Below are 25,716 nucleotides of genomic sequence, written 5' to 3'. Positions count from 1 at the left end.
CTTCCTCCTTTTTATAGATTAGGAGATAAATATCGCTCTTGAGATAGTGTGTGCCCCCCTGCCCTCCATTGTCCTAATGATGATCTACCTGGAGGAAGATTTTGGAACAGGCTCACTGACTAAGATCCCAGACCTGCCAGAGCCCTAACATCCGCAAGAGAAGGCTTTCTCTCAATCCCACCACCATCACAGGCTCGCCTGGTGAGGGCAAGAGAGAGAAACTTTTTGGTGGTTGCTCGCACCCTCTGGAACACCCTTCCATGGGAAGCAAGGCTGGCCCCTCCCTGCTTGCCTTCCATCAGTAAGCAAAAACAATTTTATTCAGGCAGGTGTGTAATCATGGGATGGCTTTTTTATATGGTGCATTTGCTATATGGGATGGGTACCATGGTTTTATTGTGGTTTTCATGTGTGTAACTGTATATTGTTTGTATGTGATGTTTTAATTGTTTTATTATAATAAGCTTTTAAAGAGTTTTATTTGTGAGCCGCCTTGGGTCCCTTTCTGGGAGAAAGGTGGCATAGAAATTAAATAAACAAATAAACAAATAAATGTGGCTCCAGAGCTGAATGCCTGATGAACATTTCCCAGTTCCCAGTTCTCAGTACATCAGCACCATGATGTGACTGCAAGAGACTCCCACTCTTAGAAGTGCTCATTACAGAAGAAAATGGGTGAACAATTCCCAGAGCTGCTGTGCTCTCTTCCTCTGATTGGTGTTGTTGCTAATTAACTAATTGCCCCCTCCTCTAAATCACTTAGGAGCAGCTACTTAATTATTATTCTGAGTCATCACAGATATCAAAGTCTCTCTCTTGCTCTCTTTGTCTGAATAGAACTGATTTCCTACTGGCCATCTATGTATCTTCCCTGCTTCATTTCTTGTGCAATTAACGTGAAAGTAAAATAAAGATGCTGTTTGATTAATCCAAGTAGTTCTTGTTTAAGAATAAGAGTTGTCAAAAGCTCACACATAGTGCTCAAATTCTACATCAGATGGGCTCCAAGAGCTACTGGACTTCAAAACAATGAAAGAAATTACTCTATGCTAGAGGATTTATGATAAAATTCACAGGCAAGGGCTTTGTTCTTGGTTTCTGGCAGATTTATCCAATCCACGCTGCCTGGAATGGAGCACAGACCGGGACTCAATTTGCAGCAGGAAATCTGTTCAGTTCTGCACTTGCAGTACATTCTGCTGAACAAAATAAAAAGTGCTAGCCAACCTGCTAATTACTAACATATGCAAAGAAAATGCACACATTTCACACCTCAGTCAAAGCTACATGTATTCCAAAATGTTCAAAAACAATACATAGAGATTATTTTTCCAGGCAGTGGGAACCCTACACAGAATTGGGATGGAACAACCTTGTTATTAAAATAATGGAGTATATCATTATTATTAAACAAAAACAAATGATATCAAAGATATTAAAGGAACAAAAGAACACACATTCAGTTTTTAAAATGTCCCACCCCTTAGTCTATGCCATTCATGATTATCTTTATCACTGTGTTTTCTAAGCCTAGATGGGATGGCTGGCATCAGGCATGTCTCTGTCAGCATGGAGTTTCTTCTCTTTGTAGACACTCATTGAAGGTGAAAATGAAAATGTTCTTGCCTCATTCTTTCATGCTGGTGCTAGTTCTCACAGGGGACCTTGGTGCTTATCTCACTCTCTGACAGTATTGGGCTCAGAGTTCATTTTACTTCCTGCTGAGACTTCAGTTTGCTAATAAGCGTGAAGATGGTACTTTCACCTGTCCAGATCTGACAAAGCTAACCCAAACTGCAAATTGAATCCTACTTACATTGGGTTTCTGCAGTCAACTATATCTAGTCCACATGCTGGGAAGACATAGTTACTAGGCAATACTCTGTTCAGTTGTGTAAATCCTTTTATCAGAATGTAGAGTCATCCCTCCATATCCACAGATTCTTTATCCATGGATTCAACCATCCACAGCTTGAAAATATTCCAAAAAGATATAAATTTCAAAAAGCAAATCTGATTTTACCATTTTATATAAGAAACAATTTTACTATGCCAGTATGTAATAATGGGATTTGAGCATCTACAAATTTTGGTATTCACAGGAGGTCCTGGAACCAAATCCCAGCAGAAAGCAAGAGCTCACTGTACACTTATTTTTTGCTTTGAAAATGGAATCAACTAAAACAGCATCAGATGAGAATGAAAAACATAATAGAGAGTTCAGCAACAAGAAGTTTATGGACAGGAAGCAAACATTTGTGAGTACATCCACATTTATCAGTTCAGCTAGTAAAGCATTACAAAAATAATAAAATAAAAATCTGAGTCTGAGGTTAAAGCATGGTGAATCCATGCAAGACAACCCATCTCTTGAACAAGTCATTTTCAGTGTATGGCAAACCCAAGGCAAACCTATTACTGGGTTTTCTTGGCAAGATTTGTTCAGAGGGGGTTTGCCTTTGCCTTTCTCTGAGGATGAGAGAGTGTGATTTGCCCAAGGTCACCGAGTAGGTTTCTATGCCCAGGCAGGGATTTGAACCCTGGCTTCCAGAGTGATATTCCAATGTTCCAATCTTTACACTATGCTGGCTCTTGAAATATAGCCTACCCCTAGGCAAAGTGATGTAGTGGCTTAAGGATGACGACTCTGGAGACCAGGATTCAAATCCCTGTTCAGCCATGGAAATCAAGCAGGTGACTTGGACAAGTGACACTCTCTCAGCCTCAGAGGAAGGCAATGGTAAACCTTCTCTAAAGAAATTCACCACCACCACACACACACACACACACACACGTAACCAATGATAGGTTTGCTTTAGGGTCATCACATGTCAAAAATGGATTGAAGGCATAAGTCAAAATGAAACAGCTATTTCAGGCAGCAGGCTTTGGGTATCAAGAAAAGGCAGAAAATGTTATTGTTATTGCTGTTGTTAGTGATGTTTTTGTCGTCACTGTTAACAACCTGTTTTTACTCTTGGAGCTACAGAGAGAAGAGGTACTAGTGAGATTTTCTGCCTCAGGTGTCAAAATAATTTGGTTTGTCATGGGTATTATGTACCATGACTTTGCAGGTAGGACACCATTTGCTGTTCTGCCTCAGGCAGCAAAATGTATTTTGTAGCCCAGTTCTTATATGTTCTTATACAAGAACAGAGATGGACAATTTAAGTGCATTTTTAAAATGCTGAATTGGAATATTGCTTTTGCCAAAATGTAAAATCCAGCCTTTCCCCCCTTTCCTTATATTCCACCTCTGATCCATCTACTGTGGGCAAATGTCTTGTGCATGAAGAGATAGTGATTAGCGCACATCCCACCATGCTTTATAATTTTTAAAGGAAAGGCTCCATATAACTTGCACTTTTTCACCAATGGAAATCAGACCAGTTACACGAAATCTCCACCCACACACACAGTTGCTTTATCTTTGGAGCCAGTGATACAATACAGCAGCAATCCAATATTTGGACAGAAATATACCAACATGAGATTGCACTGAGAATCTCTAGGACACAACGGAAGAGACATTCTGTCAGATTGAATACCCTGAGAAATGGAGGCCTGTTGTGTTTAGCTTCACCAGCTTTTAATTGAAGTTGGTTTTCTGCTAACATTCATAGTCCTTCCTCATTATCAACTCCCCAGCTTCCCACAGTCAAGATTAAAGTGAGGAATGAGATTCCTGAACCTGCAGGAAGCAGTGTAGAGAAAGGATGTACCATCTCAACCACACTTCCACATACACCCATGAGGACCAAGTGGCTAGGATATTGCTTATCCAAAGAGGTATGTCTAGCAAGCCTCTCCACTAAACAGTGCTTGGGATTATGTCTGAAACTGGTGTTAAGAGTGAAGTCAGGTATCAAAGGAAACAAAAGGAGATGTTACTCTCCCATTGCAAATGCCTCCTCCATTCTCTCAGTTCCCCATATGTTTCTGGTTCTATTTGAAAAGCTGTTGTGGGTATTCCCACTGGATGGGATACAGACCTGAGCAGCAACAAATGGTCAGATTTTAGCAGAGGGGTCTTTGATTTCTAAAGTATAGTCTAAAATCTCTACTCTAAAATCATCACTGAAATGGAGTGTGTGTGTGATTAGGCAGTTCTTATATACTAACATGCTGGCAAATGACACATGATATGTAAATACAAGCAACAATGCCCCAAGTATTGTATCTGAAAAGGTTGCAATACAGGATCAGGTATGTCGCTGATTTATTTTTCCTCAGCTAGTAGTTTGTGTTCTTCTCAAACTACCTGTGCCCAAATTAACACAACCTGGGCTGCTGCCACACTGCAGAATTAATGCAGTTTGACACTGCTTTAAGTATCATGGCTCCATCGTATGTAATCTTGGGATCTGTAGTTTGTTATGGCACCAGAGTGCTCTGACAGAGAAGGCTAAATATCTCACAAAACTATAAACCCCAGAATTCCACAGCATTAAGTCATGGTAGTTAAAGCAGTGTCAATTCAAATTAAAGTGGTGTCAGTACATTCATTCTGCAGTGTAGATGCAGCCCTGGAAAGGTCAAGAGAAGTAATTATTCACAAAGGTTATAGCTAAATTATGAAACTTATTTTAACAGGATGTGATGGCTGTCAATTTGGATGTCTTTAAAGGGAATTAATGGAAAATAATTCCATTGAATCTTAGTACTATTCCAAATTAATGAAATGTAATACTTTAAATAGCTATTAGGCATGACAGCTATGTCTTGCCTCCAGTATCAGTGGAGGTGTGTCTCTCAACACCAGTAACTGAGGAATATGCATGGGAGCGCACTACTGCGCTTACGTCCTACTTGTGATATTCCCAAGGCTTCTGTCTGGGTATTCTAGGGTCAGACTACTAGACTGGTCTGATCAGAATGTGCAGAACTCATTTTTTAAACTACAGCTTTCAAAACTCCCAACCAGCATGGATGCCATGCTGGATAGAGTGTTCTGGGAGTTTTAGTTAAAAAATCATAACTTTTCCAAGCTTCTAGCATGGTAGTTAAAACCATGTGAGAGTGGCAGGGAGAAAGTTCGAGCTAGGAAATTTTGGCATGGAAAAAAATTGCAGTAAAGAAAGGATTAAGCATTTGTTCCTCCTGGATGCTCTTCCACTCAAAATTTCAGCCTCCCAAATATATTGAGGTGGAACATGAATAGCCTCCACAGATAAAGAAAATGCCATTCTCTTCCCCTTCCCCCAATAAATGTGGCTCATGTTGCTAGCATCCCAAAGAACCTGCACCAGTCATTTGAATAAGAGTTGGCACAGCATCCTTTGCCAGCCAGACAGCACTTGGCAGGCCAGGCATCTTTTCTCTGAACTTGGTATCACAGCCTCCTGTCACAGGCTAGTTGGCAACACTTCAGGCCTTGGTATTAGCATGTCCAGTCAGTGCCCAGGTCTCAGTCAGACAACTAGACAGCTGCCAAGTCCTCTCACCAGCCTTTAGTCAAACAATGATTGAAACATTTCTGTGTAACTCCTCTCCCTACTAAAGCTCACAATGAGACACACATCACTTTGGGCATTTCCTGAACTAAAATAATCACAAAAGCTGTCTTTACAGTGCCACAAAAACTATACTATAAATCCTACTCCCTTCTCATTTCTTTGCCCCTATAACAGAGCAGTGAGAGAAACTACAGGGGGCCTCATATCAAACACACTGCTTTGGTGACTGTAGTGTGCACAACATGGGGCTATCCAGTTTCCCAGCTGGCAAGATGTCACGAAAGCAAGAAGTGGACATCTCAATTATGTTCTGAGAGTTCTCAGGACCTCTCTCATTGCCCCTATCTTCATTTGTGGAAATGCTTGTCCCCAAAACTACTTCCTTCACAATACTTAAAACACAGCAGAAACATTTGGGTGCAAAACCACAGATCTTTAAAACATTATCAGGAAATTATGTAGCATCAGGATGCATACGCCTTTCACTACGGGACATTTGGAATAATGGAAGAAACAGGTAATTAGGTAATGTGAACCTACACAGTACAAGATGAAATCACAGGATTAAGGGTAGGGGGACTTCTAGACAACCTAATCCAAAGGTAGATGGCAGCCCAAAGATCTCATGTGGCCCCCAAGGCCATGTTTGTGTCCGCCAACAGTTGCCCATCCTTGATCTAGTTCTAGTCCAATCTTGCTTGGTGCAAGAAATTCAGTAAAGGGCATGCTCAAATAAGTAAATTCAGCACCTGCTTAAAGATTTCCAACAAGAAAGAGATCACCTCTCCTCTAAACAACTGGTTCCTTTATCTGATTGCTTTCGCCAAAAAAATTCCTCCACAGTTCAACTGAAATCTACACTGTATGATTTAAACCCATTAGATCTAGTCCTACAATCTAAAGGGAGAGTTGTTGTTGTTGTTGTTGTTTTTTCTTTCTTTCTACATGACAGCTCTTCAAGTATAAGAAGGGTGCTATCATGTGCTCTCCACTGCATTGTTAGACCTATCTTCTCCAGGCTAAACATAAACAGTTCCATCAACTTTTCTTTATATAACTTGTTTTTCATACTGGTGATGAAGAGAGATAATCTGCAGTATAGGTATAATCACAATATCTAAAGACCACAGATGAATTTAACTTTGTGTGGACTTAGTATGGCATTAAAAATTTTAAACATCAATACACTTAAATGCAGTTCATAACCTCTCCACAGGATAGGTGGAACTTGCAAATTTAGAAAAAATAATCTATTGAATATTGGTTGCTGGGATGCAACAATAGTAGACATTTTTCAGCTTTGACTGCATTCCAGTGGCATCTATTTGATCATTGTGGGTATTGTTGTTGTTGCCATCAAAGCAATTTACAAATACTCTAATTGTTTTTTTTAATTAACAATCAATAATAGGTTTTAAAAAATAACAGGTAACAAGAAGCGAGATTAGATAGCCCTTGGGTCTTGTTATGGTCTACCTACAATTCATGTACAGTTTCATATACATGCAATTTATCTGTAGAATGTCATCATATTTGAAGCAGTCCTTAGTTTATATCTGTCTTCCAGCCAGAAATTAAACAATGGACTTAGCACTGAGATGTTTGGATGTCAACAAACTCTAGTGTAAAACAGCAGGGCTAAAAGGGAAGGGTGGGAGGAGAGAGAAGATGATGGGTACATAAACATCCACAGTTAAATTGGTGTTATTCATCAAATCAAATCAAATAATTAGTGATATAACTCTAGGAATTGCAGATTTATTAAAGTTCCCAGAACAGATAGATCCCCTGCCCTCTCGCGGAATAATTCACCTTTGCGACGGAAGAGTGTCCTAATTAACAGGCCTGATTCTGATTCATTTTAAGCCTGTAAATATCAGTGTGTGAATCAGTAATTGTTTTGAATTCATTTGTAACAAAATGGTCCCAGTTTCCTCTCTTATTCATTTTGGATGAGATGAAGAGAGCATCCATATCATTGCTTAGGAATATTTGCTGTTACACCACTATCGCAAACTACAAAGAGGCACCCAATGAACGTACTAGCCCCACAGACATGCTAGCCCCAGCTGGTAGGAAATGGAATATATGCATAGAAATAAGGAAGGAATTCTGCTCTGGGCAACCGCCAGGCATTCATTATGATTCTGAGTATGAAATCAACAATGTCTAATTAGCAAACACATTTCCTGCCTAGTGCTTAGAGAGCTGTATGCTAATTAAATATTGCAGGAATCTTAAGGTATTTCTGCCACCCCGTTAGATACAGTGGGCTCTGGAAACTAGCCCCCTGTCCACTGTCATGGAACCAAGGAAAACGTGTCTTTTTGGCTGAGTGAGCAATCTTCATACATCTCTCTTCTCAGACAGGAAGGAGGACACCATCTGCCTCCTGCAGACCATTTATTAGGGTTAGAGATTCATCATGGGACAAAAAGTGAGCAGCCGGAGACACTACATCACCGGTAAGCACACACATATTGTATAGTTACTACACAGTCACAGATACAGCTCACTGGGCTAAGCAAACAGAGTTGACTGCTGAGAATTGGAATCCTGGCCTCTAGCTAAAAAAGGAAACATGCCAAGTTGTGTGATTATTCTCAAAGACAGAGCAAAAAAGATGTTAATATAGTTACAAGAGCAAATGAGGCTACATATGAAAACACCATGCTCAGGTATTATGCTAGCCTTGGACTACCATTCCCATTATGGGTCAGACATGCAAATATAATAGACAGTGGCCCCAAAAGACTGGCCAAAATAAAGTTGCTCCAATACTTAGGACTGGATCGGGACTTTGGTGCAGCTTCTGGACTCTTAGTACGCATGCATCATTTAAACAGCATACCTCCAAAGTGACCCGAAGCAGCTTTATTTTGGCCTGACTGTATGGGGCCAGTGTTCTACATGTATACAGTCGGCCCTCGCCTTACGCGGGGGATCCATTCCAGACCCCCCCGCATAAGGCGAATTCCGCCTATGCTCAAGCCCCATTGGAAACAATGGAGCTTGTGAACGGCGGTGCGGCACCGTGGCGCCGTGTGGGGCACCACGGGCATGCACGCCCATTAAATTGAATGGGACGTGCTGCCCCGCGCGCTCCCCACGGCTTCAGCCTCATACGCTCAAGACAGCGTAAAGCGCACCCACGTATAACACAGGCACACTATACCATGCTAAGGCTGCTAACAATGTCATCACTTCCATTCCAAACTTTGGTAGAAAAAGCCACTGAAGCTAGCAAGTCACAAGGACTGCCTGTTCCCTGGGTGTGGTGCAGGGGAGCATACCATGACCCTTCTAGCCTCTCTTTCCAGCAGGGGAGGGAGAATCAGTGCAGAGAAAAAGTACTGTATAATTGCCTACCAACTGTTTGGGATGGGGAAGTGAACCCAGCAGTGTCAGTCTTTGAAAAACTAAACTGTTTCATCTTCTTGCATTCTCTGCTCTCCTTGTCAGACTCAGGCAAGATAATAAAAAGGCCACAAGGGTTTGAAATTCACACTTCAAAGTCAATATTGGAATAGCCTTGCCCTGTGCTGCTGCCTGCCAGATTTGAGGGAATGGGCCAGGACTAAGTGGGGGAAGATGGGGATGGGGAAAGGCTTCAGCTAATGTCTTTGAGCTGTAAGCAATGTGTTGCAGATTTCCCTCCTTCTGCTGGCAAAAGATGACTACCATATATACTTGACTTTAAGTTGACCTCATGTATAAACTAAGGGCAAGTTTTGGGGCTGAAATGATGGATTTTGCTATGACCCATGGATAAGTTAAGGGCAAAACATAGAGGCATATAGCAAAGGATTTAAAGGATGAAGCAAAGTAAAATGTCAAAGAACTTACAAAATTCCAGCAGACATAATCGTAAAACTGGATGGATGAGAGAGCAGAGGAGATTGGTGCTTCCAGGACAGATTATACTCTTGGCCTTCACCAGAGGATGGTTCTTTCTTTTCAATAAGAATTAAGATAGACCATTTCCATTTACAAGTGCAAGTGGTGGGATCCTTGTTCTCTTGGAGTTTGTTATACAGTGGAAAGAAGAAGCCAGACTTAGTCAAACACATATTCTAGTTTTTAGGAGAGCCAACTTCAATAAATTTTGGAAAACACTGGGAGTGATCCCGTGGTCAGGAATACTAAAGGAGAAGGGAGTTCAAGATGGATGGGAGTTTCTCAAAAGGGAGATAGTGAAGGCACAATCTCAAACTATTCCAATGAGGAGGAAAAATGGGAGGAGTCTCAAGAAACCAGATTTGATTATTAAAGACTTTCAACTGAACTAGGTTTTAAACAGGAGATGTATAAGAAATGGAAAAAGGAGGAAATCACTAATGAGGAATTCAAACAAATACTAGCACATGTAGGGGTACAGTGGGGAAAGCTAAAGCACAGAATGAGCTCAGGCTTGCTAGAGAAGTTAAGAACAATAAAAGGGGCTTTTTTGGGTATGTCCACAGCAAAAGGAAGATGAAGGGGAAATGCATTGTATGGAGAAGATGGAGAAGTTCTAACAGGGGACAGAGAAAAGACAGAACTATTCAACACCTTCTTTACCTCACTGTTCTCACAAAAGAAAAAGGGTGCTCAATCTGAGGAAAATGGAGCAGAGGGCAAAATAAGGGAAATGTAGCACAGAATAAGTAAAGATGTAGTACAGGAATACCTGGTTAATCTAAATGAATTTAAGTCACCAGGACCAGATGAACTACATCCAAGGATATTAAAAGAACTGGCAAATGTAATCTCAGAGCCATTGGCAATAATCTTTGAGAACTCGTGGAGAACAGGAGAAGTGCCAGCAGACTGGAGGAGGGCAAATGTTGTTCCCATCTTCAAAAAGGGGAAAAAAGAGGATCCAAACAATTATTGTCCAATTAGTCTGACATCAATATCAGGACAGATTCTAAAGCAGATCATTAAACAGAGAGTCTGTGAACATCTAGAAGGCAATGCCATAATCACAAAAAGTCAACGTGGGTTTCAGAGAAACAAATCATGCCAGACAAATCTGATCTCTTTTTTTGATAAAATTACCAGTTTGTTAGATGAAGGGAATGCTGTGGATATGGTATATCCTGATTTCAGTAATGCCTTTGACAAGGTTCCCCATGACGTTCTTGCAAACAAGTTTGTAAAATGTATACTAGACAAGGTAACTGTTACATGGATTTGTAATTGGTTGACCAGCTGAACTCAAAGGTTGCTCAACAATGGCTCCTTTTCATCCTGGAGAGAAGTGACCAGTGGGGTCCCACATGGGTCTGTCCTGGGCCCAGTGCTATTCAACATCTTTATCAATGACTTAGATGAAAGAATAGAGGGCATACTTATCAAATTTGCAGATGACACCAAATTAGGGAAAACAGCTAAAACCCCAGAGGGCAGGATGAAAATTAAAAATGACCTTAACAGATTAGAAAGCTGGGCCAAAGCTAACAAAATGAAATTCAACACAGAGAAATGTAAGGTACTGCATTTAGGGCAAAAAAAAAATGAAATGCATAGATATAGGATGGGGAAACATCTGGCTGAATGAGACTACATGTGAAAAGGATCTAGGAGTCCAAGTAGACCACAAGTTGAACTTGGGTCAACAGTATGATGCGGCAGCTAAAAAGGCCAATATGATTCTAGGCTGCATCAACAGAAGTATAGTAACTAAATCATGGGAAGTAATAGTGGCACTCTATTCTGCTTTGGTCAGGCCTCATCTGGAATGTCCAGTTCTGGGCACCACAATTCAAAAAGGATGTTGACAAGTTGGAGGGAGTCCAAAGGAAGGTGACAAAAATGGTGAAGGGTCTGGGTATGTTTAGCCTGGAGAAGAGGCGGTTAAGAGGTGATATGATAGCCCTGTTTAAGTATTTGAAGGGATGCCATATTGAGGATGGAGGAAGCTTGTTTTCTGCTGCTGCAGAGAATAGGACCTGGAACAATGGATGCAAGCTACAGGAAAAAAGATTCCACCTTAACATTAGGAGGAACTTTCTGACAATAAGGGCTGTTCGACAGTGGAAACGTTCCTTTGGAGTGTGGTGGAGTCTCCTTCCTTAGAAGTCTTCAAACAGAGATTAGAAGGCTGTCTGTCGGGAATACTTTGAATTTAACATGGCAGGAGGCTGTCTGGATGGCCCTTGTGGTCTCTTCCAACTCTATGTTTCTATGATTCTATGACCCATGGATAAGTCAACTCAGGTTGTGAGGATCAATTTCTTGACCTAAATTTCTAGACGTAAACATGAGTTTACGTCTGGGAGTCAGCTGTCCACCTAGACTTCCTCCCATTACTCAGATTAATTAATGGCTACCCAATGTAGCCACCTGTATAAAGTATAAGGTTTTCAATAGGTGAAACACACAAACAGCTAAAACCTATAGTCATCAGTATTCCAACATAGTAAGCTAGAAGGTAGAATATTAGCCCAGAGTACAATCATCACAAACATCTATGACTTGCACTATGTAAATACATGTTAGATGAAGGCTTAAATACCCTAAAGACATAAGATACTGTCTGATCTTGGAAGCTAAGCAGGGTCAGCCCTGGTTAGTACTTGGATGGCAGACTGCCAACAAATACCACGTGCTGTAGGCTGTAATTCAGAGGAAGAAACTGGCAAAACCACTGCGGAATATTCCTTGCCTAAGAATGAATAATTAATGGGGTTGCCATACATCCACAGGCAACTTGAGGTCACACACCCACACTCATACATGTACATATTTACAGACAATAGTTCACTAGGTACTGTACAGGACACAGAGGTAGCACAGGATGTTTCCATGTGGGCAGATCCTAACAATACCAGTTGGAAAAGTATTGTCATGGCCAGCTATGAGGAGGACTCGGAGGACAAGGAGGAGGACTCAGCTCCTCAGGTGCAGGAGGAACCTGAGGCTGTGCCAGGCCCAGTTCTGCCCTGCCAGGTCCCAGCTCTGCTCTCCCAGCCCCAGAGGATTTGGCTCAGCCAACCTAGCTCTGTGCGGTCTTCTCCAGTGGAGCCTGGGGCTCAGCAGCCCAGCCTTGCCCCAGTAGAAGTGTCAGACTTGGGAGACATAGAGCAGCAGAGCATTGAGGTTCCTACCTTTAGCCAGAGGAGATCGTAAATTGTGTGCCTTTGACGTTGCAAGAGGCTTGCTGAGAAGGCTCATTAGGCAATCAGCAGCTGTGATAAGGGAGCTAGATATAAGACACCTGGCAGACACTGAGCTCTCTTGCCAGAGACAATTAGTTCTCATTAGTGAATGCTGCTTGATCTGACTCCTGGCTTCCTAGACCTTTGATTGCCTTTGAATCCTTGACCTCAGATCGGACTCGCTGACCAACTCTCTGGTATTCTTGACCTCGGACTGGACTGGTAGTATTGCTCTCTGTAATCCTGAACTTTGGACTGGCTAGTGGCTTACTCTCTTTGGACATAGTTTGGCATTGTTGCTGAAGGACTGCTTCTTGGCAGCTCGGCATATTTACCTTTTGCCCAGCAGGCTCTTATCAGCCGTGTGAGTGTGTGTTGGCAGCATTCCTGGACAAGTATCTTGCAGCTATTCTTTCTTTCCATCTTTATCAGGGGGCAGCGGCATGAATAAGAAAAAAGAGGGAAGAAGCCATGCGGAAACATTTCAATGACATAAGGTTTGCTAAAGGATGAGTGCACTGTAAAAGCTTCAAGATTATACGATAGTGACAAAAAAGTTTTGTATTTTCTGTAGGATTACATATCTATCAAAGTGATTGGGCTCGAGGAAGACAGTAGCAGACATGTGAGCTCTGAGGATGGTGCAGAGAAAAGTCTGATGGTGGCAAAGTAGGTAACATGAATAATTATGCTGGTGTAATTATGTGGTGGCTTAGTGGTTAAGACGTCAAGCCTAACAATCGGAAGATCGGAAGGTTTCAATTCAAGTCCCAAGTGCCATATGTTAGGGCAAGTTCTTGTCACTAGTCCCAGCTTCTGCCAACCTAGTAGTTTAAAAACAAGCAAATGCAAGTAGATAGATAGGTACCACTTCGGTGGGAAGGTGACAGTGTTTGGTGCAGTCATGCTGGCCACATGACCATCGGAGTCGTCCTCAGACAATGCTGGCTCTTCGGCTTAGTAACGGAGATGAGCACCGCCCCCTACAGTTACAACTAGAATTTCATGTCAAGGGACTACCTTTACCTTTAAAAATAATTCAGTACTGAATAAGCATTAATTTGTATATCCATGTCTCATTAACCCCTGAATTTACATACAGAGAACATGCTTTGATCTTGCATGATGAAGAGTTCTGTAAAGCCTGAAAGCCAGCACATTTTGTGAGTTTTTAATTGGCCTTATTAAAAGCAATGCCCTAATATGTATTTTGATTTTTTTTTCTTTTGGTGATCAGAGCTATTTTCAAATTTTATACATAATATATAACTGAATATTCTAAACTATAATGGAATAAAAGACTGCATAACCATATAAAAATATTCTGTTAGTCATACATCTCACACCTGCTACAATTATCCTGTGACACTACAGTTCTTGGCATCACCATTCAAAAAAGGATATTGACAAAATGGAATTTGGTCAGAGAAAGCAACCAAGATCATCATAAGTTTGGCAACCAAACTTTATGGGGAATGACATGGGAGTTAGGTATGTTTAGATTAGGAAAGAAAAGACTGAGAGGTGGCATGACAGTAATCTTTCAGTGTCTGAAGGGATTTCATGTAGAAGATGGATGGAGCTTGTTTGCTGCTGCTCCAGAGACTAGAAGCCAAACCAATGAATTCAGATTACAAGAAAAGAGATTTCACCTAAACATTAAGAAGAATGTCTTTAAAAACGGTTTGACAGTGGAATAGAAGGCCTCAGAGTGTGATGGACTCTCCTTCTTTTAGAACACAAACTAACGGATTCAAATTACAAGAAAATGCCTAAGAAGGAACGCCTTAGGGAGCTGGGGATGTTTAGCCTGGAGAAAAGAAGGTTAAGAGGTGATATGATAGCCCTGTTTAAATATTTGAAAGGATGTCATATTGAGGAGGGAGCAAGCTTGTTTTCTGATGCTCCAGAGACTAGGACCCGGAGTAATGGATGCAAGCTGCAGGAAAAGAGATTCCACCTCAACATTAGGAGGAACTTCCTGACAGTAAGGACTGTTCGACAGTGGAATGCACTTCCTCGGAGTGTAGTGGAGTCTCCCTCCTTGGAGGTCTTCAAACGGAGGCTGGATGGCCATCTGTCGGGGATGCTTTGATCTGGATTTCCTGCATCGCAAGGGGTTGGACTGGATGGCCCTTGCGGTCTCTTCCAGCTCTATGATTCTATGAAAAGTTATTCTACCTGAACTTTAGGAAGAATTGTATGAACCATTTAACAGTGGAATGGAGTACCTCAAAGGATGGTAGACTCTCCAATGTTGGAGGTCTTTAAACATAGGATAGATGGGCATATTTCAAGAGTGCTGTACTTGTGTATCCCTGCATGGCAAGGGGTTACACTAGATGGCTCTTGTCGCCCCTTTAAATTCTTAAGAGTTTTCTAACAAAACTGTGGCACAGGCACAGAACACTCCCACTATCATGTCTATACCTCCTTTCAAGTGGGCACATACAGTATGCTCACACTTTAGAAATTTTCTTTTATTAGAAAATAATAAATCATGCCCCTTTAATGTTTTCACTATCTGTGGAACACTCATCTTCTCTATTTATTCACAAAACTTCATTTCTACATATTGCTGGGTTTAGGGAGGTACAACTTGCTTTCAGCTATCAGTTTCTACACACTTTGGGGAGCCAGGGACATTACATGTTTAAATATTTACTATCTCTTGCATTTTTCAGTATTAAGAAAATTTTAGATTTCCATGAACTGCAAAGAATTATTTAGACTATGGTACTATAATTACATACAGAGCAGTGAAGCTGGATTTTTTTTTTTTTTTTACTACTGTCTGTTGGGATAACTTCCCCTGTGGAAACAGAGAGAGCATATATACCAAGATGCACTAAAACCAGGACAAGGTCCTATTTCCTTTATCTATATAATGCATCAGAAATGCAATCAAGTCCTAATGCCATCTTAGTATACAATAAGAACCATACATCCCAGAAACCTAAGATAGGGTGTTCAAAACTGTTTATATGGTCTAATCCTGATGGCAGCTGATGGACCTGTACATTTTCAGACTGTCCATATGACCAAGAAACAGAAAAGGCGGAAGATGAGATGGTTTGAAGCAGGGCTTTGGGTTAGCCTTCATATTAGGGCTTTTCACCACCTATGTCAGGTAGATTTAGCTTGGTCCCAGGTAACATAGCAAGATCATGACTAAGATCTAATCTGCACTGCAGAAATAATGCAGTTTGACAATGAGTTAACTGCCATGGCTGAATGTTAGGGAATCCAAAGATTTGTAGTTTATTGTGGCACCAAAGCTCTCTGAATGAGAAGACCAAATATCTCACAAAACTACAAATCCCAGAATTCCATAGCATTGAGCCATAGCAGTTGAAGTGGTGTCAGACTGCATTATTTTTGCCATACAGATCGGACGTGAGTGGAGATTCAAATGCAGAGCCTCCCCAGTTCTAGTACAACACTCTAATCACTATGCCACACTGGCTATGACAGTCCTTTTTCTGACAATGTCTTGCATATGGTCCATGTCATACCATCAACCACATGTGGCTTCTGAGCTAAAGAGGAAATCTCAAAGCATATTTCAATGGATTTGTTTGTAACTGTCAGCACTGAGGCTGGTAAGCTTCACTCCAGCCACTAATCCCTTTCCCCCAAACAACATAAGGTCAGCCCCAACACCTTCTTTACCCAAACAGCATGACTATTCCAAGTCCTGACTTGTCTGATAGCTTATCAATAATTCACAGGTACAAATGATAGTTTTTGCTGTCAGGGTCCAGGAGCTACATGCTGTCCAGGGGAGGGGCATTTTAATGTCTAATGTACTTTGAGTTGGGGGAGGAGGAGTGGTGCAGCAGAAGGAATAAATATTTAACTATGTGTCACTAAGCAAACGCTGGTGGCTGAGTACTGAACATGACTGTTACACTGAGAGGCTACAGCTCTTAGAAGTATCATTCGGGAGAGCGATAATGAGGACTCAATTTCAAATACTCAAGGTTTGCACTGACAACACACACACACACTTTCTTGGCCTATGTGCTTTCCTGTCATGTTTTATTTAATTGCAAATAACTCTGTCATGTGCAGAATAAAAGTTAAGACAATTTTGAATGCCAAAGAGGAAAGAAAGGTAATACTTGAACGATTTGTGCAGCCTGTAAAAAGATAAGAGGCTGTAATCCGTAGTTAATTTATTAACTGGATACTACAGTACTTTTAAGGTTCATATGTGATAGTATAAAAGTAGGAAAGAAAGATATTAAATGGATCACATACCCTTCAATAGTACAGATTCTGAGTAAATTAAGCATAATACTCTGTTCCCATGTTTCCATTTAGACAGCTGCCCTGCCTTAATTTGGTACAAACCTTAATTTCTTTTATCCTACATATCATCGATCAGTCACCCTCTACTTTCACAATAGGAGAAAGTCTCATGAGGAAATGCCAGGACAGAATGGGTTTAATGTTAGTGTACATCTGGGGTATGAGACCAAATGGTGTAATATATATGAAAGAACACCTGGCATGCTTTTCTAGAGAACACCAAACATAAGTACACTGATTTGACATGAAAGACTGTTCTCGCGAGAGTAATGCTGTAAACCAAGCTTTTCTGTTATGCAAAGTAGAGATATGTGGTCCCCTCTTTCTTGTCCTTTGGTATAGCCTGTTTTTTGATGGAAAACAAAGGGCAATCGGGTGTAGCAAGAAGCCCTTTGTTCCAAGTATTTGTAATGTGTACAGAGAGATCACATCCACTTTCTCAGGATCAGTTTCTATCCAATTTTGCCTGAACTGAAAGTATCTAAGGAGTTATTCAGATGATGAAAATAATCCCAGTAGAATGTGGGTTGAATCTGTTGTTCACATGAATTTCGAGTGCATCCAATGAAAAATTAGGAAGGAGGGGAGCTGCCAAAACACGCACAAAGCCCAGGATAATTGATCTCAGTTTTTTCCTTGAGTTTTCCTGAAAGGTTCACGTTGTTGGCTGTGTGAATAACCAGATAGACCTGGGATAAAACAGGATAAAACTCTGCATATCTTGAATGTGTTTGTAATACATCTGCACCATCGACTCCACTTTTATTCACAGTGCTCACACTTATAAGCAACAGAACTCGCAGAGATTCACACAGATGTGGTTCTGATTTAAAAACATAGTGTGAACAGCAAATCAGGAATGCGTGAGTGAAATTACTCGCATAGTCGTGGTGCAAAACAAAACATGTGAATAACTCCTAGGAGAGGTAGAAGACAACAACTCTAATTTTACACTGTAAAGAGCAAGATGCTGAACTAAAATCGATACACAACATGCAGCACCAATTGCTTGCTTTTGCAGCCTGCAACACCTACTTAATCTATATATATATATATATATATATATATATTAGAATAAACATGTACCACAAATTTCCTCAATTAAATGAAATACATGGAAAGCATTCAGATGTCCCCCTTTAATTTCCTAAAATGACCCAGAAACTACCACCCAACAATAAACACTGTCTGTTCCTGTAACCACCTAATGTCTCCTTGAGAATTCCCATGGTGACTTGCAACTATATTTTAATTCCAGTCCTGTAAAGTTGGTTTGCGCCAAAATTTAGGATATCCTTGCAGCAGGCATATGTGCATCATATGTGTTTATAATCAAGACTTCTTAGACAGAACCACAAACCAAAGTCTCAAAACACATCCCTTGACCTTAAAGCCAAATTATACACAAATCAGCCATTCTCCCCGCAACATATTTAACCCAAAATATAGTGCTACATCAAAACAAAACAAATATCATCTGACCCATGAACCCTCAAAAGGCGGCCTCTTGCAGGCCCACTGCAGCCACCGGAGCCCTCGAACAGGGCTCCGGTGGCTGTAGCGGGCCTCTAGGAGGCCCGTTGCGGTTGCCGGGGCCCTGCTACAGGGCTCCGACGGCGGCAGCGGGCCTCTGGGAGGCCCGTTGCTGTCGCCGGGGCCCTCCAAGAGGGCTCCAGTGGCGGCAGCGGGCCTCTAGGACTTTTTTGCCAGCCTCTGACGGGGTCTGGGGCCCCGTTAGGGGCCGGCAAAGAGGAGGAGGCCTCCAGTGCTGGCGGCCCCGTCTGCTTTTTTGCCGGCCTCTGACGGGGCCTGGGGCCACGTCAGGGTCCAGCAAAGAGGGGGAGGCCTCCAGCGCTGGCGGCCCCCACCGGCTTTTTTGCCAGAGGAGGCTTCCAGCACTGGCGGCCCCCGCTGGCTTTTTTGCCGGCCAGAGGAGGCCTCCAGCACTGGCGGCCCCGTCGGCTTTTTTGCCGGCTTCGGCCCCCCAGTTGTCTGAGGGACAGCAACCCGGCCCCCTGCTCAAAAAGGTTGCCTACCCCTGCTCAAAAGGTTTAATGTATTTATATAACTTATTTTCATTTCACTGTACTTGGACTACATGCAGTTAGACTGACAGAAGAGGAGATTTGAGATCAACTGGCAAACTAGATTCACTATTCCACTGAAGCCAGGGAACTTTGAAACTGTCAGTCTGAAGAAGTGAAAACAGGTGGAAAATGACAGAGTGCAAGTACTAGAGTACATCAACTGCTCACTATATCCATTTGAATTGAAAGCAAGTAGTTTGCTTAGGGTCCAGAGGTGCTTGGAATGAGGGATGCAATATGGAGATAAACACAGTTTTATATCCCTCTTGGTAAAGCACAAGAGATCACGTACAGTTCTGGACCACAGGAGCGTTGCAGTCAATGATGATAGAAACAAGTAGGTATATTCCAGCAGAAATTCCAGTTTCTATTTCCACCTGAGACCCACATATGAAGAACTTGGTCTACAGCCGTAACATGGGACAAAAATGCTCAAGGCTTGTTTGTGCCAAAGAAGCAGGGAAACTAATAATGACAGACCATTCCTGTTATTGTAGCCTATGCATTTAAACTTGGGGGGTGGGTGGGTGGCTAAGGGCATTTCATTTAACAAAGAATTGCAAAGTTAACACAATGGGGCTGCATGCTCTGCTTCCTGTGACCTTCTCTGTACACTGGGTGAGGTCTAATTCTCTTCAAAATGTAGAGGAAAATCTTCAAGCCAGGCAAAGGAGTCAATGTATTTGATAGTGAAAGCCTGCAGAAACATCCCCATCATCATGTGCAAAGTCTATTTAGGAAGAGGCAGTCAGTAAGTGTGCCTGCATAGTGTACAGCCATGGGAGCTAGTGTGATGTAGTGGTTTGAGTGCTGGACTACAAATCTGGAGACCAGGGTTCAAATAGCTGCTCAGTCATGGAAGCCTACTGGATGACCATGGGCAAATCACACTCTCCCAGCCTCAGAGGAAGGCAAAGACAACCCCTCTTCCATGATAAATTTTGTCAAGAAAACCCTGTGATAGGTTTACTTTAGGGTTGCCATAAGCTGGAAATGACTTGAAGACATGTTTTTTGTGGGTTTTTCAGGCTATGTGGCCGTATGCTGGAAGAGTGTATTCCTGATGTTTCAACAGCATCTGTGGCTGGCATCTTCAGAGAATGCTAGCACGGAAATGAGTGGGGTATATATGCTGTGTGACCCTTGGTTGAGAAGAAGTGGTTTAATCTATGTGTTGGTCTGTTGTTGAATGGCAAGGCCTCAGGGTGTCTAATTAGAGATCCTTTGTCTGCTGGGAAACCACCCTGACCCTGGGTGGTTTTCATTTGCACTTGCTGGGTCTTGATCTTGGTGTTTTTCTGGACTAGTAGCCAGAGTTTGTTTACTTTAAGGGTTTCTTCTTTCCTGTTGAAGTTGTCTAGGTGTTTGTGGATTTCAATGGCTTCCCTGTGCATTCTGATCTGATCGTTGTTGGCATGGTCCAGAATTTCAGTGTTTTCAAATAGCATTTTATGCCCAGGATGGTTTAGAATGTGTTCTGCTACTGCTGATTTTTCTGGCTGACCCAGTCTGCAGTGTCTCTCATGTTCCTTGATTCATGTTTAAACACTGTGTATGGTGATCTACAAGTCTACATAGGGACCACCTACATAGGGGCCAGCAGACAATGGATCACTAATTAAATAGACACCCTGAGGCTTTGTCATTCAACAACAGACCAACAGAGATATTAACATGTAAATCACTTCCTCTCAGCCAAGGGTCACACAGTATACTGTATATTATCTAATATAAATCAACCTCATGTATAAGTCGAGGTCATGTTTTGGGGCCAAAATTATAGATTTTGCTATGACCCATGGATAGGTCAGTGGTACAACTTGGATGCTCCTTCAGTGTGTGTATGTGTAATTATGGCAATAGAGACTCTCACTGATGCTTTTTGCTTCATCATTTCAGCTTTCATTCAGCCAGACCAGCAGGCGGAAGAGAATTCTTAAAGAAACAGCAATATCAGTTAATCGCTCACTCTTTCTGCTTGGCACAAGAGAGAAATAAACTGCTCTGCCACCTGCATGGGGGAATCTGAAATCACATTACCAATGTCACCCATAATTAAGTTGACCTGGGATTTTGGGGTCAATTTTTGGGCATAAAGACTTATAGACAAGTATATATGGTATATACCCCACTCATTTCCATGCCAGGATTCTCTGAAGATGCCAGCCACATTTGCTGGTGAAACATCAGGAATAAACTCTTCCATAACACATCCACATCACCCGAAAAACCTACAAAAAACTATGGATTTTGGCCTTCGACTTCACAGAGTTGAAGACACATAACAACAAAGTCAAGAAGTACATACACAGATATAAAACTTGAAGGCTTTCTGGTTTTTGTCTAGTGTAGACAACAGATCCAGCATAGGCACTACCATTATGCAAAGTATAGTAAATGCTGAAGAAGGAGATGATGACAACTGCTAAATGGCAGAAAATGTTCATGAGAGATAGAAAAAAGTTAACATGGTTTCAAGATTCGCATTTATTCCTCCCAAGACTCATAGCAAGACAAAGTTCACCTTGCCTCAGAAATTCACATATTTGTGAGGTCTGTGGTATGATTTCTACACCTAAAGTCATGGGTACCTTTTTAAAAATGTGAATGACTAAAAATATGCACAGCTGAAAACCAGATGAATAGTTACCAACATCCCCACCATCATGCTCTCGTTACGAGTTCCCCAGGAGCATAGAATCATAGAATGATAGAGCTGAAAGAAACCACAAGGGCCATCCAGTCCAACGCCCTGCCATGCAGGAATACACAATAATAGCACCCCTGACAGATGGCCATCCAGACTCTGTGTAAAAATCTCCGAAGGAGAGTCCACCACACTCTAAAGCAGTATGTTCCACTGTTGAACAGCTCTTACTGGCAAGAAGTTCCTCCTAATGTTTAGGTGGAATCTCTTTTCCTGTAGCTTGCATCCATTGTTCTGTGTCCTAATCTCTGGAGCAGCAGAAAACAATATTGCTCTATCATAGAATCTTAGAGCTGGAAAGGAACCACAATCTAACCCCCTGCCATGCAGAAATAAACATTTAAAGCACTCCTGAAAGATGCCCATCCAACTTGTTTACAGAAGAAGATCCCACTATCCTCCAAGGCAGTCTTGAAGATATTCCTCCTAATGCTTAAGGCAGAATCTCTTTCTTATAATTTGAATGTATTTGTTCAGCTTCTAGTCTCTGGAGCAGCAGAAAACAAGATAGTTCCATCTTCCACATGACATCCTTTTAGATAATAAAGATGGCTATTATGTCACTTCTCAGTCTTCTCTTCTCAAAGCTAAACATACCCACCTGGGGAAAACAAAATGGAAAATGGATGGACCTATAAGCATAGTCAGCATCTAGTTTTTTCCTGGAGGCATTCTGAAAAAGATTTCAGGGGTAATACCATGCATCTCATATCTCAAAGTTGCCTGACAGTAAGTCATGTTACTACAGCCACCATACCCTCCAAATCTCTTTTCCATTTATTTGATTGGTTACTATGAGGCTGGCCAGCATGCCTCTAGGGTTCCTGATATAGCCCAAGGGTCATATTCAGCAAGACAGTACTTAACTTTTTCTTCTGGGCCATTTGATGTTTTATTCCCTGTCTGGCAATCATGTCCCCATACTATCTTACTGTATTGCTGACACTTGAGAATGCTGCAAAAGGGCAGCATTTGTCATTGGTTACTGTTTCTAAGGGAACATAACAATGGGAATTCAATTAAATCTGGGTGGTCGGAGTCTCAGGTCTCAAATGCTGTCATTTTGTCCTCACACTCATTCAGTCACACACAAATATATAGACTGAGACAGTGAGTGTAAAACCAGAGAAGGCCAATCCAAAGTCACTTGCCCTGTATGGGTGATTGTATTTCATTATTACACTCAAGGGTTAGGTTTAAGTTGATTTAGTAAGCTGAGATAGGTTGCATTTCCTCTCCTTAGCTGCCCCCATAATATCTCAGTAAATCCCCTATTTATGTCAGGAAAATCTGTTTCGCTTCTGCTTATCCAGAAATACTGCTCTTTCATGCAATCCTTTGACCCTGAGCATCAGGAGCTCAAATCTTCTCTGGCACTGACAGTCTGTTCAGTTGAGCAGCATATGGGGGTGGGGGGGGTGGATGGGTGCATATATAAAGGCAAGGCAAAGCAATGACTATGGTTTGTGCAAAAAGTACAAGATAATTTTAAAAAAATGGAGACAAGCACATTAATGGCATATTTGTTGCAATGAACCTAGCTTTTATCATAGAAACCATGAAGGACATAGGCAGGACATTTGCTCAGCTGTAGATTTATTGCTTATCCCTGGCTCTTGACTATTATTGATTCAAATTAACTCAATGGAACACCACCAGACAGTAGCTCAGCATCTTTACCCAACAGGGTGGGCTTCCTGTCATTTCCATGTCCCTTGTTCTACATCTGTTATACAAGATAACTTAAAAGCTAATTGGCAATTATCTGTGCACTTGTATAACTGTACCGGGCAGGAATTCTGTCACTACAAGAAAATTCTCTTGATCTGGGCCAGATCAAGATATTTTGCTGCCTGAGTCTGAAGACCAGGGGTAATTTGCTGCCTTTTATGATATCCAAATCTGCTATCTCAGGCAGCTGCCTCATTCTTCCCAATCACAGTCCTGTGATTGCATTTAATTCTAAAGAGATGCCTCTTATAAATATTTAGCTCTGAAATAATTACTACAGTTCTGAACATTTTTAGGAGCCCAACGTCTATACACTGAAATATATGAAACATAGGCATGAAATGTACGAGATTTAGAGGCTGTACAGACTGGGGTTACGCACTGGCCTTTGGGCAGAGTGGGGGCATGGCATCTGCACGACGCATGACCGATGATGCCCTGATGTCGTCACGCCGTACACCTGACCACACAATGAATGTTGTCATGGAGCTCCTTTGGCACAGCATCCAGATGGTGCGAAAAGGAGCACCGGAAAGTGCCACAGTAGTGGCAAAGGCACCTTTTCCCCGGCGCAAAAAGGAGTGGCATTTTGCCATTCCTTTTAGTGTTGGGGAAAGGCCAGATCGGGGCCACAGCATATAGTTGACCCTGATCTGGTGCTGAAAGGGGCAGCAGCAGGCTGCTCCAAAGGGTTGGTCTATTTAGCCCCTTAAGAGTGTGAAATCAATACCTTTTTGTCCACTATTCCATTTATCCAGAGTGAATTCATGTCTAGAAGGCTCCTTGCAAGAGAATCCAGGAATACCTCTTCTCAAGGTTCTGTGTCTGCAGAGCTATCCTGATGTTAATCTACTGCTTATTCTAGATCACAACAAAAATTTGGGTTTTGAACCATCACCACCACCCCTTGTAGATCAAGTACTATCTGGGATACTTCTGAAGACATTTACATCAGTTTAAGCAAAGCAATCTGCATAACACAGATTTCTTTATCTGAAAGCACTATTCTCCTTTACATTTTTTTACAGTCATCCCAGTACAGACATCACCCAGTGAACAATACTAGCCATCTCAAGGTTTATTCTAATAGCAGAACCTTGCTTTTGCTTATAGATAGGATAACCACTTTTTTTGCAGAGACCACCCATTCTGCAGCACATGACTGGTGCAAATGCTGGCTAGGAATGGAGGCCTCACTGCCAAGACTCAAGAGAGAGCTAATGTTTGCTTTTTCTCAGGTTAAAGCCCCCAAGCTGCCATGGAATGTCAGGGGTCAGCACCTGTAGAAAGAGAGAAAGAAAGGAGACTGGCAGACTATCCTTCACTTCACCACCCTCCCCACTCCCATATAGCCCTGCTCCTTCATTCTGCATTATTTGTTTTTGTAATTATTTGTAGAAGGAAATGAGAGAAAGGAGGAAATGTGAATCCATGTAACAAGGCAGGCAGGACAGCGACAGAATGTCTGGAGGAGCTTAACAGGTGGGCATCCCTTCAGCCTCAGTTGCACTTCGACTGAGCCAGAATAGATAGCCTAACCCAGTGTTTCTCAGGCTATCTGTCACCGGGGGCCAGCAATTTTTTTTTCCTAATGAGCCAAGAAGCACTGCCATTTTTGTGCCCATTGGCTACAACTGTTTTTTTTTTCCTTCCCTAGAAACTCTCTGAAGACCACCAGCAGATAGCTCATGGACCAGCACAGTTCCAGGGAGCACCACTTTGAGTAGCACTTATCTAAACCACCCATTTCTCATATTCTTTCATCACCTAAAAGACAGAGTTCTGCAGCATCTAAACCACTCTTACCAATAAAGTGGCATTCAAGTTGTCTGTCTTCTGCCTGTATTTTATCCTCAACTGCATAAAGATCTCAGTAATATCAGCACGCAGAATATTCTGGAATCTGGCAGTAAACTTGGTTTCCTAGATTGCTGTGTTGGTGATGGTATGCCTTCAGGCTGTTTCTGACTTATAGCAACCCTATTATGGGAGACGTCTTGGCAAGATTTGGTCAGAGGCAAAATTTGCCTTTGCCTTCCTCTGAGACTGAGAGAGTGTGACTTGTCCAATCTCATCCAGTGGGTTTCCATCTCTGAGCAATAATTCAGACGCTGATCTCCAGATTCGTAGTCCAACATTCAAACCACTACACCACACTCATTCGCCCTGGGTTGTATAGCTTTCATTTAAAGGAGGAAAGCAAAGATCTGCCCCTCAAGATTACAAAACAAGCAACCCAAAAAGGGAAGCAGCATCTATGTAAGGGTCAAAAAGCAAGC

The 25,716-nt window shown here is 41.9% G+C and overlaps 1 protein-coding gene across 2 annotated transcripts in view; it reads right to left on the bottom strand.

Moving 5' to 3' along the window:
* LOC149318427 (slit homolog 1 protein-like) overlaps positions 1-25,716 on the bottom strand; it is a 169,190-nt gene that overhangs the window by 79,537 nt on the left and 63,937 nt on the right. Inside the window, exon 1 of one of the 2 annotated variants that reach the window (XM_089509673.1) lies at positions 12,934-13,014. The exons of the other annotated variant lie outside the window; for it this stretch is intronic. Coding sequence (XP_089365799.1) covers positions 12,934-12,983 — 50 coding nt within the window. The 5' untranslated portion in view covers positions 12,984-13,014. Of the gene's footprint in view, positions 1-12,933; positions 13,015-25,716 lie in introns of those variants that run through there. 2 annotated transcript variants of the gene reach the window in all.

This window comes from Sceloporus occidentalis, unplaced genomic scaffold (assembly GCF_023333645.1).
Source record: "Sceloporus occidentalis isolate IW3139 unplaced genomic scaffold, rSceOcc1.0.p SCAF_2, whole genome shotgun sequence".
Classification (NCBI taxonomy): Eukaryota; Metazoa; Chordata; class Lepidosauria; order Squamata; family Phrynosomatidae; genus Sceloporus; species Sceloporus occidentalis.
The sequence above is the reverse complement of the archived record's forward strand: the minus strand, read 5'-3'. Positions and strand labels throughout refer to the sequence as shown.